Here is an 18,081-nt window from a genome sequence, read left to right as displayed (position 1 = left end):
CTTTTGACCTTTCCAGTGCCTCGGGAGATGGCGAGTGCTCTATCCATATCATTCGTCCTGCTGTGATTACAATATCACTACTGCAGTGCAACTTAAGGTTTAGTTACAATGTCTCTGAAGAAACATTCAACTTGTACAAGAAAATAACTTTTCAAGGTGAAGACAGAACTGTTTGCAATAGTATTTAATTTGCTAAACAGACAAAGAATTAGCCAGCTCTGGTACTCTCATATTCACAACAGGAACCCATAGCTGAAGGCAGTGTGAATCAGAGAAAGGCCTGGAACACTGCCAAACTATTCAACCCATGCCACTTTCAAAGGTTACCAAGCCGGTAGCAACATTGTTGGACAGTCTACCATACAGCTTCGCTCAAGTGCAAGAATTAATTACATGTCATTCAGTCATATTAGTATCTTTTCAGAAAGTTGCACGGAAACAATGAAGTATAAAGTGGCCCAATGCACTACTACTAATTCATCAACTCAAATTGCTCCCGTTTAGTGCCACCAGCAGAGAGAAGCAAGCATAGGTTTACACCGATTGCAGTCAGTTCTGAAACTTCTCTCCAGGTACAGCCTATGTTTGGAGCGCTGTTAAATATGTTTCACATTATGAGTGGAGTGGCCATGAAATATTTCCGACGCCCACCATAAATACTCTCCCAAGCCCCCTGTGATCACACTATCACCGTTAATCCAAGTGTGTGGCAACAACACTCTCAAAACCGCCTCCTCGACCGTTACATCAGACCTGTGCATCCAATTCGACTTGCCACCAGAACATTTCTCGGGCTATTTGGTTTAGCTTAAGTTCATATTGAACTAGTCTGATTCTTCCAGGTCTTCCATGCATCTTTCTTAGAGGCCAAAGGTTAGAGCCTCTATATTTGGTTCAGTCGAAGTCCCCCGCCCCCACCTTCCTCTGCCCCCACCACTGTCCACCACCACCACCACCACCACCACCATCAGTATTTCTTCTTTTTGGATTTGTGCTTTTTGTATTGGCGCTCCCGCTGCTTGCTGCTGGTCTGAAGCTTCTCCCGGCTTCTGCTATCGCTGTCAGTGTCGGACTCCCTTTCCTGCCCTCCTCCTCCGCCGCTGCCGCAGCAGTTCCCGTGGATTGGGTCCCTCTGTTGCCAATTATCCCAGGCCGGCTGCTGTGACCTGGCCACGAGGTCCGATGGCACTGGACTGAAAGGAGGCATCTGAGCCGTGAGTCCCACCTGCTGTGCCATTGCCTGGTAATATTGCTGCTGTTGTTGCTGTTGAACCATCTGCGAATTGATGTGGTACTGCTGCAGCGCATAAGTGTTCATCTGAAAAAGAAAAGCAAACCACCTTAAGAATGGCAAAACACCTTGGGATTTCTGCACCAATCCCGCCACACCATGTTTTCCCTTTGTCCCTGCAAGCGTTGAATCCTGCCAGAGTCTGGTTCTGCAATTCCCCCAGGCACCCCGGTTGTGGGATTAGAAGCTGCTCAACCCGCTAAGCAAGTATCAACCAGCTGTTAACTGGGGAGGGATTCATACAGCCCAGGCCCTCTCCTCTGATGCCAAAGACAGCACCAAGTGCAGTGTGGTGAAAGTGACAAACACGATCGTGGGGTGGAAGCTCAGGGAGATAAGAGCACAAGGCTCCGGGAATGTTAATTATCAAGTGCAAAATAAAAATGCAGGCACACAGCCAACTCCTCAAGTACAGTGCTCAGTGCTGAACTGTGCTACAGGGCTGTGAAAGGTAAGAAATACAAGAGAAAGCAAGCTGATTAATGGGATTGTACACCCAGGAACAAAAAAGTAAAGACTTGCATTTATATCGCAGTTGGACATCCCAAAGCATTTTACAGGCAATGAATGCAATCCCTGATGTAATATAGGAATCACCCATATATAACTGCAGCATTGATGTACCAGAATAATGCTGAGACTAAGAGGGTTAAATTATGAAGTAAGGTTGCACAAATTCCCCTGAGTAAAGATTTAGAGGTGATCTAATTATGATCTAACTTTAAAATTATAATATCTATACTCATTCGGCACTTAGTCACAAAATCTAGGCTGACACTGCAGCACTGAGGGAGTGCTGCACTCTCAGAGGTGTGTCTGTCAATTGAGACTTTACACTGACATCCTGTAAATCTGCATGACACTATATGAAGAAGAGCAGAGGAGTTCTCCTCTGTCTTCTGATCTAGGAAGTAATGTAGGAAGGAAGAGGCCATTCACCCCTCAAACCTGTCTCACCATTCAACCATAATCATAGAACAACTAGTTTGTCCAGGGGAGATGCCAAGATGCACTTCTTCGTGCAAAGGTGAATGGAAATCTCAAACTCTCTCCTCCTAAAGTTTATTTATTAGTCACATTAGGCTCACATTAACACTGCAATGAAATTACTGTGAAATTCCCCTAGTCACCACACTCCGGCGCTGTTTGGGTCAATGCACCTAACCGCCCGTCTTTCAGACTGTGGGAGGAAACCAGAGCTCCTGGAGGAAACCCATTCAGACACCGGGAGGACGTGCAGTCTCCGCACAGACAGTGACCCAAACCAGGAATCAAACCCAGGTCCCTGGTGCTGTAAGACAGCAGTGCTAACCACTGTGCCACCATTCCACCTCCAGAAGAGCTGCTGAAGTTGGGAGTCAATTGAAAATTCCAAATTGAGTTAGATTTTGCTGCAGAAGAATTTAAATGATCCCAAAACAAAGCAAGTTCACTCAAAAGATTGCTGGGATGGTGGGGCCGTCCAGTGAGGAACGGTTAGACCAGGGCCTGTATCCACTGGAGTTTAGAAAGTGAAAGGTAATCTTATTGAAACGCTTAAGCTCCCAAGAGGATAGATGCTGAAAGGATGTTTCCCCTTGTGGGGAGACTAGAACTAAGGGACATAGTTTAAAAATAACAGGTCTCCCATTTAAGACAGAAATTGGGAGATTTTTCTCCTCTTAGTGGGTCGTCAATCAATGGAATTCTCTTCCCCATGGAGGAGTGGAGGCTGAGTCATTGAATAGTTTTAAGAATGAGATTGATTCTTCATTGACAAGGGAGTCAAAGGATATTGAGGTGGGGGGTGTGTGTGCGTAGGAAGTGGAGCTGAAGTTACAAAGAACTCCAGCACAATCTGACTGAGTAGTGGAGCACGTTAACGAGGCTGAATGGGCACTCCTGTGCCTGCTTGTATGTATGAGACAGTGAAGTGAAGGCACACATCAGTCCTGATCTAACTGAACAGTGAAACAGCTTTGTGGGGATGAATGGCCGCTTACTTCCTAGTTCAGAAGACAGAGGCTCATGGTATACTTCAAATAGTGCCATGCCGTCTTTACATGCCTCAGTATAAAGTCTCCATTGAAAGGTGCACTTCTGAGAATGCAACACTGCCTCAGTACTGGAGCATTCACCGAGATTCTGTGATTAAGCACCAATGAACATAAGCACCTGGGAGAAACTAAGTGAGCTGATTGAGTTATTTAACAAGCTAAGGACAACAGATAAATAGGACGGAAATGCTTAATACATGATCCAGCATTCTACTTCCTCTACCCCCATCTTATGCCACTATGACCAAAATCTTCATCCATGCTTCGAGTCACAAAACTCCAACACTCCAATGCCTTCCATCTTAGACAAACACCAAGTTTCCAACAATAAATGACATGGCCATCACATCTGCTTCTGCTGGTAATCTCTGGCTGTCTGGACCTGACGCACTGGATTTGAAATCTCGTTCTTGCCTCAGGCATCCTACCTCTGCAATCCCTCACAGTCACACAGCACAAACCCATGTTCTCGGGTCCACCGACAACTGCCTTCTCTCTCCTACTGTCAGCCATCTTATTTCCCATTGCACTTTAGATGTCAATTCCAATGCAAATTTCTGTGTATAGGTTTAAAATTTTAAAAACAAAATTAAAAACATCAAAAGCAGTCACTTGGAATACTGACACCCTCCAATAAGACAATACTGTGGAACAACTACTTCAATGGCATGTTTAAGTTACTGAACAACAATTTAATTTTATTGCCTTAATGAAACATGTGGCAGCACTAGGACCATGGCACCATACATGGTTTAATGTTCCTACCCTTTCAAATTGTGTGCTCTCTCATAAGCGCACAACTCTGATAAAACAATAAACCCCATATAACGCAGCCTGTGATATAGTGGTGGACCCTCTGAAATAATGCTGTATTCCCTGTAACGTCCAGTTTAATACGTGTACCTTCTGATAAACTAAGTGTACAATGTTGACGCTCTAATACAATGGTGTATCCTATGATAACCAAACGGTGCGCCCTCTGATAAAACAGTGTACCCGCTGACTTACCAATAGCAGCATCACGGTGGGTTTTCTAGTATATGTAAAAATGGTACATGTGCGTGCATTTTGTCCATCCTACTCCAGATGTCATACTTTGTTACAGATGCAAAACAAGCTTTAAAAGAGAGAAAGAAAGCCAGTCACCTAATGCTTCTGACCTGGGGCCTGCAACTGATGAGCATTTTCCAATTTTCACTGTTCCCTCACACAACAATTGAACTCAAATTGATCTTCCAGCCTGTACTTACTTAACGACAATTAAATTTTGTGACCTTCATTAGCTGACCTTAAAACAGGACAACAAAACATTACGCATGACAGCTTGGCCCTTACAAAAACAATACCTTATCATTGAACATCATTCAGCAAAGCAGCCTTATAGTTCCCATTTGTAATTTATTTTGATCTATAGCTCTGGTTTCCTTTCACTGGCCTTACTCTACTTCTGCTCCTGGGCCTGGGTAAGCACTGCTGATGGACCACCTGCGTTTTTGTTTAGATTGAGAGGCTAAAGGTGAAGTAAGTTAATAATGTCATGTTTAAGTGATGTTACATTGTGTTCTTTGAAAGCCTACGGAAGGAGATAGGAGATTCCTGGGAAAGAAGAGTAGGGAAATGCTATGTTGGTTCTTGAATTCAAAACAGTAAGATTGAAGGAGGCGTATTCCAGCATCACTGATGGTACAGCACACCCTTAGCATCCCATATTACATGCTATTGTATTGTCAACATCTTGGGGGTTACCATTAATCAGAAACTTAACTGGACCAGCTACATAAATGCTGTGGCTGCAAGAGCAGATCAGATGCTGGGAATTCTGAGGTAACTCTCACCTCCTGACTCAAAACCTGTCCACCATGTATAAAGCACAAGTCAAGCATGTGATGGAATACGTTCCACTGCCTGGATGAGCACAGCTCGACAACACTCAAGAAGCTTGACATCATCCAGGACAAAGCAGACTTATTGTTTGGCACTCCATCCACCATTTTCATCATCCACTCCCTCTACCACCAGCAGTGTGTACTATCTACAATTCACTGCAGAAACTCACCAAGGTTCCTCCAACAGTACCTTGCAATGGTTCAAGAAGGTGACCACCTTCTCAAGGGCAGTTGGCGAGGGGCAATAAATGCTAGCCTAGCCAGTGACACTTAAATCCATGAACAAATACATTGAAATAAAAATCTCTTGGCTGACTCAGAACCACTAAGTCAAGGGGCCAAAGCTGGAACACAACCTGTACGTTTCTCCAAGACTGAAGGAGCAACTTGTTCTGCATTTTCTGTTTTTAATCTCTCGCCTAACACTGTCCAGCCTGCTCAGGAAGCACATGTCTACACCATCTCTAGAGATTCCATCCTCAGCAACTGTCTCCAGCTGAACCCGACTGCTTGCAATGTCGATTGTTCAATTTGAGCTTCTGACCCTAGATTCGCCTTGTAACAAATATCATCTCCTCACGCTGCCTTTCCCCACCTCAGCTACTGAAACCCACACCCAGGGCTGCCACCTGCAGACAAAACCATTCCGGCAGACTCTACTGTCTTGGCACGCCTCCCATTGTCCAACTTAATCTCACCTGAACTCTGTTTCCTATGTTCTCACTTGACTTGCAATGGCTTTTGGTCCAATGCTTCCATTCTAAAATTCCCATTGTTGTATTAAAATCTCTCCACAACTTCGGCCCCTCTTACTCTTAGTAATGTAGCTCCAGAACACTTCCCACAAAACTCTCCACGTTCTGCCCCTTTGTGCACACATATCCCTTTGCCCCATCAGTAAGGTTCTTCAGATCTCAGGCTCTGAAACTCCTCTTTAAACCTCACTGCATCTGTCTCCTTTTTCCAACCAACTTCTTTGACCAAGCTTTTGATCACTCACCCACCTTAACAGCACATTCTTTGTCTCAGCATTCATTTTTGTCTGACTATGCCTCCGTAAAGTGCCTTGGGACAGTCCGCTACATTAGCATCACTGTATAAATGCAAGTTGCTGTTATAGGAAATACTGTTCACTGTCTCTGGGAGAGGTTGGTTACCTATTGAACGAGGCTTTAGGTCTGAAAGACCTCGGGTTTCCAATCCACAGGGCTTCATAATTTCATACTCACTATAGCTTGCCAGTAGTAAGGATCAGGATTGCTGAAGTTGTTGTTCATGGAGTATGGCGGAGGCAGGCACAAGGAAGAACTTGGTCTGTCTTGGAATGGAGAGTTCCTAAAACAATATACAATGAATATATTAACAGGAGACTAAGGAAGGCAAGGGCTGACTTATGCATCACCCTCAGTTCACTGTAGAACACTGGCCCCAAGATGTAAAAATATTTATCCAAGGTATTCAAAACTATGACCTCACTCTTCTCTTTCTCTATAACCTTCTCCAGCTCTACAGCTTTCCAAGATGTCTGTGCGCCTCTAATCCTGACTTTTGCACATCTGATTCTCACTGTTCCATCGCAGACAGTTATGCCTTCAGCTGTTGTGCCTCAAGGTCTGGAATTCTCTCTTTGAGCCTCTCTCTCGTCTTTACGATGCTCCTTATAACATCCCTCTTTAATGAAGCTTCTGCTCGTTTGTCCTAATATCATCTTTATCATGTTAAAGGTGCTACACCAGAGTTGGAAACATAATATAGAATCACAGAGCAGAAACAGGCCATTTGGCCAAACTAGTCTGTGATGGTGTTTACACAGCGTTTCCTCATCTCAGCCTTCCTGAATGGCTTTCTATGTCCTTTTTTTTCAGTAGTCAAGATTCCTTGTGAAAGCATCCAAGCTAACTGCCTGAACGATTTCTGTGGGGTTAAGTTCTACAGTCTAAGTCATGAGTAAAGGATTTGCTACTGATTCAGGAGTCAGCAACCTGCAGCTATAGCTACAGGTGGTGGTCCTCAGCCTTTTCTACTGGGTCATGTTCACATGAAAACTAGCTTTAAAAACTCAGAAGAGAGCTGGGTTTCTACTGGGAGAAAAGGCTAATCATATGTATAAAATGTCTTGGGATTCTCCTTATTCCTGTCTACCAAGGACATTTTGTGACGCCTTTTTGCAACCCCCTCCCCAACTCCCTGTTTGAACACTTTTCTACTTTCCCTGTATTCAAGTGCTTCATCTGTTTTCAGTTGCCTAGATCTCACGTGTGCAATCTTTTTCTTTTTAGCTAAGACTCACAATTTCCCTGGTCATCCACGGTTCCCAAATGCTACCTTTCCTGTCCTTCCTTTTCACAGGCACATGCCTGTCCTGCACTCCGATCAACTGCACTGCCAAGCGAGGGGTTGAGGCAGATACATTAGCGACATTTAAGACTTATCTGGATAGACATATGAACAGACAGAGAATAGGGGAGGGTACAGGCAGTTGGTCAAGATAGGACAACATGATTGGCGCAGGCTTGGAGAACCGAAGGGCCTGCTCCCGTGCTGTACTATTCTTTATCATTATGCAGCATCTTATGACTTCAAATTGTGTCAACAAAAAAAATCATTGTGCTCGAATTACATCTGTTTGTGAGTGCTGTAGCTACACCATGGTTATAGATAATGTCTTTGCTTCAAGCAACAGGTTTTATGGTTGCAACCATTATTGTTTTTAATACAGCCAAGATGATAAGTTGTTCTATACAGGTTAATAGAAGCTATTTTTTAAACCATGAGAATCAAGTGCCAAAAAATCATGCTAATTCCATACATCATAAGCAAAAGCTTAATTTAAAGATGATTTTACTGACAACATTATAGTTAAAAAGTCATACAATGCAATAATTCAGAATTAGAATTTAATTCTAATATTTTTCTATCAATTAAATATACAACCTACACATTCCATGAGACACTTGGCAATTTGTCAAGTATTGAGTTTTGTAATGGCAAATTTACGTTTTATAGCTCCCAATAAATTTTATTTTAGGCACTTTATGACAATACTGTGCCTTGAAGAAATGTATTTGAGTCGTATTCGTGAGCAGGATCTCTTGTAGCAATTCTATGCACTTGGAGACACTCTGTTCATAACCAGCATCCTGTATTGCTGCTGCTGCAGCAGCACAATTGTTTAATCTGAGCTAATGTTGTTCTGTTGTTCTTGGTGTTCCCCTGGGATTTTGCAGAGTGGGGCTTGATTAGGATAACTGATAGATATGGTCATATGACTGGGTACAGTTGGGCTTACACAGAGAACTCAAGCTCAATCTGGTTTTTGTGAGGAGAAGAAGTGCCTCTCTTTTCTGTCTCTGAGGTCTGGAGACAGAGATGAGGTTTATTTCTCTGAAGTTTTGAGGGTATGTCGTTCTCTGAAAACTGCTGTCCGGATCTTGGTCCAGAAGTTTTATAAAGCTGGAAATTCAGTATCACATATGCATTTTTGGTTTGGGTCCTTACTGGTTCGACAGAAAGGATTCGTGTCTATAGGAGATACTACTGAATTGGAACAATAGAAATAGCTGGCTGTTAAGAATTATATTTTGTCATGTTTAAGATTTTTATTTGGTAAAAGTTATGCTACTTCTTTTTATTATATTCCAACTGTGTTCTTAAATAAAGTTTGCCTTGATATCAGCTTCCTAGTGGGTTACTTGAATCATACCTGGAGTGAAACATTTATGCTCCCCCCAGTGCCAAAATCAAATGTAAAACTTATGGTCTAGGCTAACTGCATAATAGACCTTCGAGTTCCTGCTCTTGTCTTTATCAATCTATTCTCTACCTTGTGAATTTATTAATAACTATCTGGTCTTTAGAGATCCCAGTTTTGAATTTTCTCACAGCTGGAAACATTCCCTCATACCAATTCTATCCAAACCATTCAGAACTCTTCTCTTTCCCGAATAAATTAACCCAACTTGTTCAATCTTTCATAAGAGCTGTATTCTCTCAGTTCTGGCAATATCCTTGTAATATGCTATTTTGTAGTTTCTCCAGTGCTTCTATGGCATTTTTCTAGCACTGAACCAGGAATGTTGACGTCACTCAAGACAAGGCCAGGCCAAGGACAAACAGAAGTTTAACTTAACTATTTAGCATTTTATACTCTCAGAAATAACTTCCAGTGTTTTGTTATTAGGGAGGGGAAAGAGGGGAAGGGGAAGAGAGGGGGGAAAGGGGAAGAGAGGGGGGAAAGGGGGAGAGAGGGGGGAAAGGGGGAGAGAGGGGGGAAAGGGGAAGAGAGGGGGGAAAGGGGAAGAGAGGGGGGAAAGGGGAAGAGAGGGGGGAAAGGGGGAGAGAGGGGGGAAAGGGGGAGAGAGGGGGGAAAGGGGGAGAGAGGGGGGAAAGGGGGAGAGAGGGGGGAAAGGGGGAGAGAGGGGGGAAAGGGGAAGAGAGGGGGGAAAGGGGAAGAGAGGGGGGAAAGGGGAAGAGAGGGGGGAAAGGGGAAGAGAGGGCAGAGAGAGGGGGGAAAGGGGAAGAGAGGGGGGAAAGGGGAAGAGAGGGGGGAAAGGGGAAGAGAGGGGGGAAAGGGGAAGAGAGGGGGGAAAGGGGGAGAGAGGGGGGAAAGGGGGAGAGAGGCCGGAAAGGGGGAGAGAGGGCGGAAAGGGGGAGAGAGGGCAGAGAGAGGGGGGAAAGGGGGAGAGAGGGCGGAAAGGGGGAGAGAGGGCAGAGAGAGGGGGGAAAGGGGGAGAGAGGGCGGAAAGGGGGAGAGAGGGCGGAAAGGGGGAGAGAGGGCGGAAAGGGGGAGAGAGGGCGGAAAGGGGGAGAGAGGGCGGAAAGGGGGAGAGAGGGCGGAAAGGGGGAGAGAGGGCGGAAAGGGGGAGAGAGGGCGGAAAGGGGGCGCAAGGAGGAATGGAGCGGAAGAAGAGGGAAGGAGTAGGGAAGGGGATGGGGAAGGAGAAGGCCAGGCGATGGGGAAGGAGAAGGCAAGGCGATGGGGAAGGAGAAGGCAAGGCGATGGGGAAGGAGAAGGCAAGGCGATGGGGAAGGAGAAGGCAAGGCGATGGGGAAGGAGAAGTGGTGAAGGAAGGCAGAGGTGATGAAGAATGGGGACAGATTGTTTTGCTTCTATGCCAGATTGAAAGTGTAGATGACTTCCTCTGTGAACAGCTCGGTGACGCAGGACAGGACCCACTGGAGAAATAATTCCCTCTTCTGATTTTCATGCTTCCTCCTCCCAACAACCACGGGAAAGTACCTAGCTTTCAGTTAGAGCCTCGGCACACACATGATCTTGGAAGTTCAGTGACATGGGGTTACTGAACAATGCTGGCTACCGAAGTTGCAGGATATATCTTTTCATTTCATTAAGACATATTTACCCCGTTCTCCCTGTCCTAAAGGTGCTGGTTCTTGCAGTCCTCACAAACCAGCTTGGACAATATCAACAGGTTACAGGGATAGCGAGAGGTCCCTTATCCAATAAGGCAAGTACAGAAAGAGTGCATCTTTCGCTGTGTAGCAATGGAAAAGTACTGTTCTGTACCTGCTATCTTGCGGTGCTCGGCATTGTGTGTTGTCCAGTCCTGGGTATGCTGTGCTTAGGTCCACTGTGTGAGAGCTCCCTGGAACACAGACAAACAAAGCTGCCCTGATATCATCACAAAACAAATTGCAGCTGCTAAACTCATAAAAAGTGGTGTCAGTTACAATGTGCTGTCAAAACCATTAGCTTTTTGGACAGTGCTCTTCTATAATACACTCAATTTACTCACTCCAATTGCCCAATCACTAGCAAAAGCAAGTTAGAACTCCTTGTTTCATTTCAGTATAGACTGGGCTGCAATTATGATCATACAATCAGAACGGTTTATTCCCTCAATTTAATTAACCTCCTATGATGGAAAAGAACTGTTCTTTTATATACTGTCAGGATTAATACCCGTAGGAGAGACAGTTCCAAACTTCCATTATCTTTTGTGCAAAGTCATGTTTCTTAACATTATCCTTGAATGCCTTGGTTGAATTTAATCAGCCCCCCCCACTCCCTTCACCACAAGAGAAAGTAGTTTCTCCCTAACCTATAGATTCCTATTACTACCTTAAACTCCCCAACTTTGTCAATCCTTATGTTCTTTCATTGTCACTGGTGTCAAAGTCATGGAACTCCCTTCCTAACAGCACAGTGGGTGTACCCACACCTCGAGGACTGCAGCGATTCAAGAAGGCAGCTCATCAACACCCTTTGAAAAGCAATTTAATTAGAATTAAATAATTCTAGCCTTGCCAGCAATGCTCACATCCCATGAATAAAAACAAAAACGCATGTTTAATACACAATCTTGGAGTAGTTGTAGGGATTAATTAACTACAGCACTATCAATCTTGGATTGCCGAGACAAACAGGAATGGTGCCAGTTAGTTTGGGGAGGAGAAGGGGAGTATGGGGGATGAATAGCGCTCTCTGTAATAAATATCAAATAAAGATAGGTTAGCGAAGGCCATGCAGAGAGTTGCGGTGAGTCACATAGAGAGAAAAATTAACAAAGTGTAGCAATAGTTTCGGCAATGGCGAGCAGCAATTCTGATTTATTTATTCATTCATGGGATGTGAATGTCGCTGGCTGGACCAGCATTTACCACCCATCTCCAACTGCCCTTCAATTGAGTGACCTGCTGAGCCATTTATAGAATTATAGAAATCCTACAATGCAGAAAGGCGATCTGGCCCATTGAGTCTGCACCGACCACAATCCCACCCAGGCCCTACCCCCATATCCCTACACATTTACCTGTTAGCCCCTCTAAGCTATGCATCTCAGGACACTAAGGGGCAATTTTAGCATGGCCAATCAACCTAACCCGCACATCTTTGGACTGTGGGAAAGAAACTGGAACACCGGAGGAAACCCACGCAGACATGAGGAGAATGTGCAAACTCCACACAGACAGTGACCAAAGCCAGGAATCGAACCCAGGTCCCTGGAGCTGTGAAGCAGCAGTGCTAACCATTGTGCCACCATGCTGCCCAATCTCAGAGGATATTTAAAAGTCAACCATACTGCTGTGGCTCAGGGGTCACATGTAGGCTAGACTGCATAAGGGTGGCAGATTTCCTTCCCTGAAGGGCATTAGTGAATCAGATGGGTTTATATGACATTCGACAATGATTTCATAGACTATTACTAGATTTCTTAATTCCAGATTTTTATTTAATTCAAATTTTATCCTCTGCCATGATGGGATTCAAACTCAAGTACCTAGACCGGGTCTGAATTACTAGCCCAGTGACAATATAGCCTCTCCCACTTAAGGCACCTCCAGCCAATATACTAATCACACACTGGGGGAACATGCTGCTGTAGTAACTTTACAGAAATCTAAATGAATCACAATGCACCAAAGATCTTCTGGGACCTATAACTAGTTTTATTTAGGCTAGGACGAGCACTAAGTCTCAAACAGTAGGCAGCACAGTGGCAAGCACTGCTGCCTCACAGCTCCAAGGATCTGGATTCGATTCCCGGCTTGGGTCACTGCCTGCACGGAGTCTGCACATTGTCCCTGTGTCTGCGTGGGTTTCCTCCAGGTGCTCCGGTTTCCTCCCACAGTCCAAAGATGTGCAGGTTAGGTTGATTGGCCATGCTGAATTGTCCCTTAGTGTCCCTGGATGTGTAGGTTAGCGGGATGGCCTCCTTCTGCACCGTACGGTTTCTATGATTCTAATTCACTGTTCATGACTATTCCTGGGAACCAATTTCATTGATACTGCACAAAATGGCTTATGTCAACAAAAGATATGAATCAGACATCTCAGTGTCCCCTGCTCCACTAACCTGTATCGAAGGGAAATGTCATATGACAATATCTGATCAAACAATCTCTAAACCTAACTCTCACTCAAGGGATTAGTGGAAATATCGATTTTTACATTCAGACTGGAACATATAACCATTTTGACATTTGATTGCAGGGCTGAAGGAGCAGTGCATTGTTGGAGAGGCTGTCTTTCAGATGAGACGTGAAGTGAGGTCCTGGTAACGACATGAATATGAAAGATCGCCTGGCACTTTTCAAAGAAGGTTCTCCCAGTATTATGGCCTGCAACTGTCCCTCAACAAGCATTAATGAAACAGATTAACTGGCCATGTGTTGTTTCTGGGACACTGCTGTAAACTAAAGGGCTAAAGCAGTTGTCTATTGATCAACAACTATATATGGTTGTAAATTAGTTAGAAGTTTTTAAGAAGTTTATTTATTAGTGTCACAAGTAGGCTTGCATTAACACCACAGTGAAGTTACTGTGAAAATCCCCTAGTTGCCACACTCCGGCACATGTTTGGTTACACTGAGGGAGAATTTACCATGGCCAATGCGTCTAACCAGCACATCTTTCAGCCTGTGGGAGGAAACCGGAGCACCCAGAGGAAACCCACGCAGACACAGAGAAAACATGCAGATTCGGCATAGAAAGTGACCTAAGTCAGGAATCAAACCCAGGTCCCTGGCGCTCTGAGGCAGCAATGCTAACCACCGTGCCACTCATTTATTCTTGTATTAATATATAAACATTTACATAGAGATCAGGATCTGATGCCTTGATTAATTTTTCACCTCTGCAATATTGAGATCAATGGAAGCCCCTAAAATAGTGTCAGCCACTGTGCAAGTGGGCAGCACTCATTTCCCTGAGTCAGAAGATTAATGCTTTAAATCCCCCTCCAGAGCACACAAGCTAGGACATCACTCCAGCCCAGCGTAAAGTACAGAAGTTTATTTATCAAAGTCACCAGTAGGCTTACATCAACACTGCAATGAAGTTACTGTGAAAATCCCCCTGTTGCCACACTCCTGCATCTGTTCGGGTACACTGAGGGAGAATTTAGCACGACCAATCCACCTAACCAGCACGTCTTTCGAACTGTGGAAGGAAACTGAAGCACCAGGAGGAAACCCACGCAGACACAGGGAAGGCGCACAAACAGTGACCCAAGTCAGGAATCGAACTAGGGTCCCTGGCGCTGTGGGGCAGCAGTGCCAGCCACTGTACCACCACGCTGCCAGGAACTAACAATCTGGTTAAATCTGCTTCTCAACTGCAATGGCCTCTAGCTCTCTCTGATCAATGGGCTGCTCTGGCAGAGAAATAGGAGACCCAGCATAACAGAAATCAGCAGCTCAAAAAACCATTGGAACAAACTCTCTGTAGTAGCGAATGCTAAAGTATAGAACCACATGACATACCAGAGCGATACTGCAGATTCAGCGGTCTACCGTATAATCTGATTCCGTTTAGCAAGGTGATGGCGTATGGAACGGACTCGGTGTGCTTGAAGCAGACAAAGCCATAAGTCTTCTGCCTGCCATCCTTGTCTTTAGCTATGTGCACCTTGGTCAATGGTCCAGCCTGCGATCACACAACAGCATCAGTCGTAACACTCACTGACATGTTAGCATCGTAGAACTTTGCAGCGAAGGAGGCCATTTGGCCCAATGTGCCTTTGCTGTCTCCTGCCCAAAGAGATTGGGTCAGTTACTTTAAAAGAGAAAGATCTGGAGGGCTGTGGGAAAAGAGCAGAAATAGCAGTACCAAAGAACCAGCATAGACAGGACAGGCTGAATGGCCTTGTTCTATAATGTATTGCATCATGATCCAAAGGAACTTCTTAAGTTCCTGGCAGCCCATGCACTTACAATTATTCGAAATACACTGTGGATAGGTGAGATAAAGGGCTGAATGACTTCTGCTTAAAACTATCCGTGTGCACAGTGCACTATAGTTCCAGCAGTTGAGAGAATGCAAATATCTCAGATGTTTATTAAAGTCTGAGTCAGAGTGTTTCTCTCTCAGCATCCTTCTGGGACTAACAGAGGGAGCTGCCTACCCAAATATCTTCAATGGAGGAGAATAATTTTATTTTGAATTAATAAAATGCATCATTAAGTTATTAGAGAAACAAGTGATTTGGCACAAGTTTGTGACATAGTTTTTGTACCCTTCCCCCAACTCTCCTTATCTAACCCCATCAATAAAATTGCTAGCACTTTCTCCCTTGTGTGTTTGTCTGGTTCCCACTTAAAAGCATCTCTATTATTTGTCTCAACCACGCCCTGTGGTGTCGAGAGCCAACTTCACTTTACTCTCTGGGCGACGGTGCTTTTTTGGAAAAACGAAATCCTGCAGCTGCTAGGGATTTGAAACCAAAAACAGAAGGTGTTGGAAAATCTCAGCAGGTCTGACAGCATCTGTGGAGAGAGAATAGAGCCAATGTTTCGTGTCTGGATGACCCTTTGTCAGTTAGACTCGAAACATTAAGTCTGTTTCTCTCGGCACCAGCCCAGACGCTGCCACCAGCCTTGCTGAGTCTTTCTAGCACTTCTGTTTTTTTGTTATTATGCTTCTTTTGAAGCATAATTCCTGCACCTGTCACTGACAATCTCATTCCTGCGAACCCGTTCCACTCACATATTTAGGGGATGTTCCACATTGAGAGTTCAAACTGACACTCGGATTTAGAAAGGGTACTGGAGAATTTCTAAACCGAGCACCAGAAAGGTTAATTTACCCATCTTTTGTCTTGTTCAAAGAAGGTTACAGCACAAACTTTTCAGCCCTCCGAGCCTGCGCCAACCGTCCTGCTCGATTTAACTAAAACCCCCTACCCTTCCAGGGAACATATCCCTCTATTCCCATCCTATTAATGTATTGTCAAGATATCTCTTAAAAGTCACTATCGTATCTGCTTCCACTACCTCCTCTGGCAGCAAGTTCCAGACACCCACCATCCTCTGTGTACATCTCCTTTAAACCTTGCCCCTCGCACTTTAAACCTATGCCCTCTGTTGATTGACTCTTCCACCCTCGGAAAAAGCTTCTGGCTATCCACTCTGTCCATGTTTCTCATAATCTTGCAGACTTCTATCAGGTCGCCCCTCAACCTCCGTTGTCCAGTGAGAACAAATCAAGTTTCTCCAGCCTCTCCTCATACTGACGCCCTCCACACTGAGTTTTTCACTCAGAACACGCACTCATTCTCAGTAGCATCAAAGGAATCAGGAGAGTTGAAGTTGTAACCCTTGTGCACCTGGACTCATCAAAGCAACTCATCTCCAGACTGTGCACAGAGCAGATATTGGCAAGGAAGAGGCTTGTTGTGAGGTCTATCTGACAGCAAATCCAACCACAGGCCTAAAATCTGAAAGGATGAAGAAGATTCTCCCTTTTTTAAGTGTCTTGATGGGAACCCCCCCTCCCGTGTCCCCTAGCAGTAAGCCCTTCACCTCTGCGCCCTTCCAATCATGTGCACCCCAGAATCCCTTCACTTCACCAATTGCAACTGCGCATCAGACTCTGCAATTGTGCCTCTAAACCACTCTGTCCCTCTCTCCTCCTCAAAGAAACCTCCTTGGTGAAGATTTCATCCTCCTCCCCACACAACAAAATCCAAATTTCCTGCTTTGGTTCAGCACCCATTTACATTCTGATTACAGCTCTGTAACTTTAAGTGCCAGCCATGGTTCAGTGTAACACTCGCACATCCAAGTTTCACAAGACCTTTTCTTTGATGGGGATGGGGCGGGTGTTTTTGCATGAGGTTTTTCTGGGGTATTTTATGATGTGAGTGGATTCTGAAGGCAATGGGTTTGAAGCATATGTATTTAGTGGAGAGATGCTACAGGTGCAATCCCTGGTAAAGATTTTGCCCACAGATTTATGGAAATATTTCAGGGTGGGAATATATCCAACAGGACATATTTAAAGGGAAGGATTTTTGGGGGTATATTTTCTCAGAGCAGATTATCAGCGGTAGATTTTATGGGAAAATTTCAGTGTGGGATTCGCAGGAGAGAATGGGGTTTAGGGAAATTCTCAGAGGGGATATTCAGGAGGAAGGCTTTATTCAGGTCTACTTTCAGAAGGTTGATTTTGAAGCAGTTAATTTTCAGGGTAATACTCACAGTCCGAGATTCTTGGGGGGGGGGCTGGTTTTCAGGGGGATGACTTTCGGGGGGGTGATTTTCAGGGGTGTGATTTCCAGGGGGTGATTTTCAGGGGTGTGATTTTCAGGGGAGTGATTTTCAGAGGAGTGATTTTCAGGGGAGTGATTTTTCAGGGGGTGATTTTCAGGGGGGTGATTTTCAGGGGACGATTTTTCAGGGGTGATTTTCAGGGAATGATTTTTCAGGAGGTGATTTTTCAGGAGGTGATTTTCAGCGGGGTGATTTTCAGCAGGGTGATTTTCAGGTGAGTGATTTTCAGGGGATGATTTTCAGAGGGTGATTTTCAGGTGAGTGATTTTCAGGGGATGATTTTTGGGGATGATTTTTCTGGGGGTGATTTTCAGGGGGATGACTTTCAGGGGGATGATTTTTAGGGGGGTGACTTTCCAGGGGATGATTTTTCAGGGGGGTGACTTTCAGGGGATGATTTTTCAGGGGTGATTTTCAGGGGATGATTTTTCAGGGGGGTGATTTTCATGGGATGATTTTTCAGGGGGTGATTTTCAGGGGGTATTTAGGGCTGGGCTGAGTGTGGAGGGGTATTTTGAGGGGATATTCTGAAGAGAATGGGGGTGTTTCTAGGCGCGTTGTACAGTTTATTAATTAATCTACTTGGCCTTTTACCTGCAGGAAGAGCTCGAACAGGATCTCCTCCCGAGTGTTGCTGTCCAGGTTCCCCACAAATATAGTCCTGTCCGCCTCGTCCTGTTTACTCATGGCCCCAGGCCCCCCTCCTCCCTCCGGCTCACCATCAATCCCCGGCCCCAATCCGCGTTACCATCCTCCCCGCGACTGCCACACGACCCACAGCCGGGAACCCTCCCGGCCACAGGGAGCGCTGGAGCCGGAGGACCCCATCCACAGTTAGCGGTCAAGAGGACTCCTA

The 18,081-nt window shown here is 45.0% G+C and overlaps 1 protein-coding gene across 1 annotated transcript; it reads right to left on the bottom strand.

Annotated features, from left to right (window-relative positions):
- Positions 1-949: 949 nt before the first annotated feature.
- Positions 950-18,005, bottom strand: LOC145353038 (splicing regulator RBM11-like). The gene is made up of 5 exons (XM_080203360.1): positions 17,820-18,005; positions 14,439-14,601; positions 10,741-10,819; positions 6,443-6,548; positions 950-1,318 (listed from the first exon to the last, which is right to left on the bottom strand). Exons 1-5 carry the CDS (start codon positions 17,910-17,912, stop codon positions 968-970), a joined length of 792 nt encoding a protein of 263 aa, XP_080059486.1. The 5' UTR covers positions 17,913-18,005; the 3' UTR covers positions 950-967.
- Positions 18,006-18,081: the final 76 nt, after the last annotated feature.

This window comes from Carcharhinus amblyrhynchos, chromosome 15, assembly GCF_965287045.1.
Source record: "Carcharhinus amblyrhynchos chromosome 15, sCarAmb.v2.hapA, whole genome shotgun sequence".
NCBI classification, from domain to species: Eukaryota; Metazoa; Chordata; class Chondrichthyes; order Carcharhiniformes; family Carcharhinidae; genus Carcharhinus; species Carcharhinus amblyrhynchos.
The sequence above is the reverse complement of the archived record's forward strand: the minus strand, read 5'-3'. Positions and strand labels throughout refer to the sequence as shown.

Bases quoted from the DNA above. Each gene is read 5' to 3' on its own strand.
- LOC145353038 (XM_080203360.1), bottom strand. From the start codon at position 17,912: ATGAGTAAACAGGACGAGGCGGACAGGACTATATTTGTGGGGAACCTG. The intron at 10,820-14,438 runs GTATGTCATGTG...TCTGTGTTCCAG, and splicing joins GAATCTGCAGTATCGCTCTG to GGAGCTCTCACACAGTGGAC. The intron at 6,549-10,740 runs GTACAGAACAGT...ATATTGTTTTAG, and splicing joins CGAGCACCGCAAGATAGCAG to GAACTCTCCATTCCAAGACA.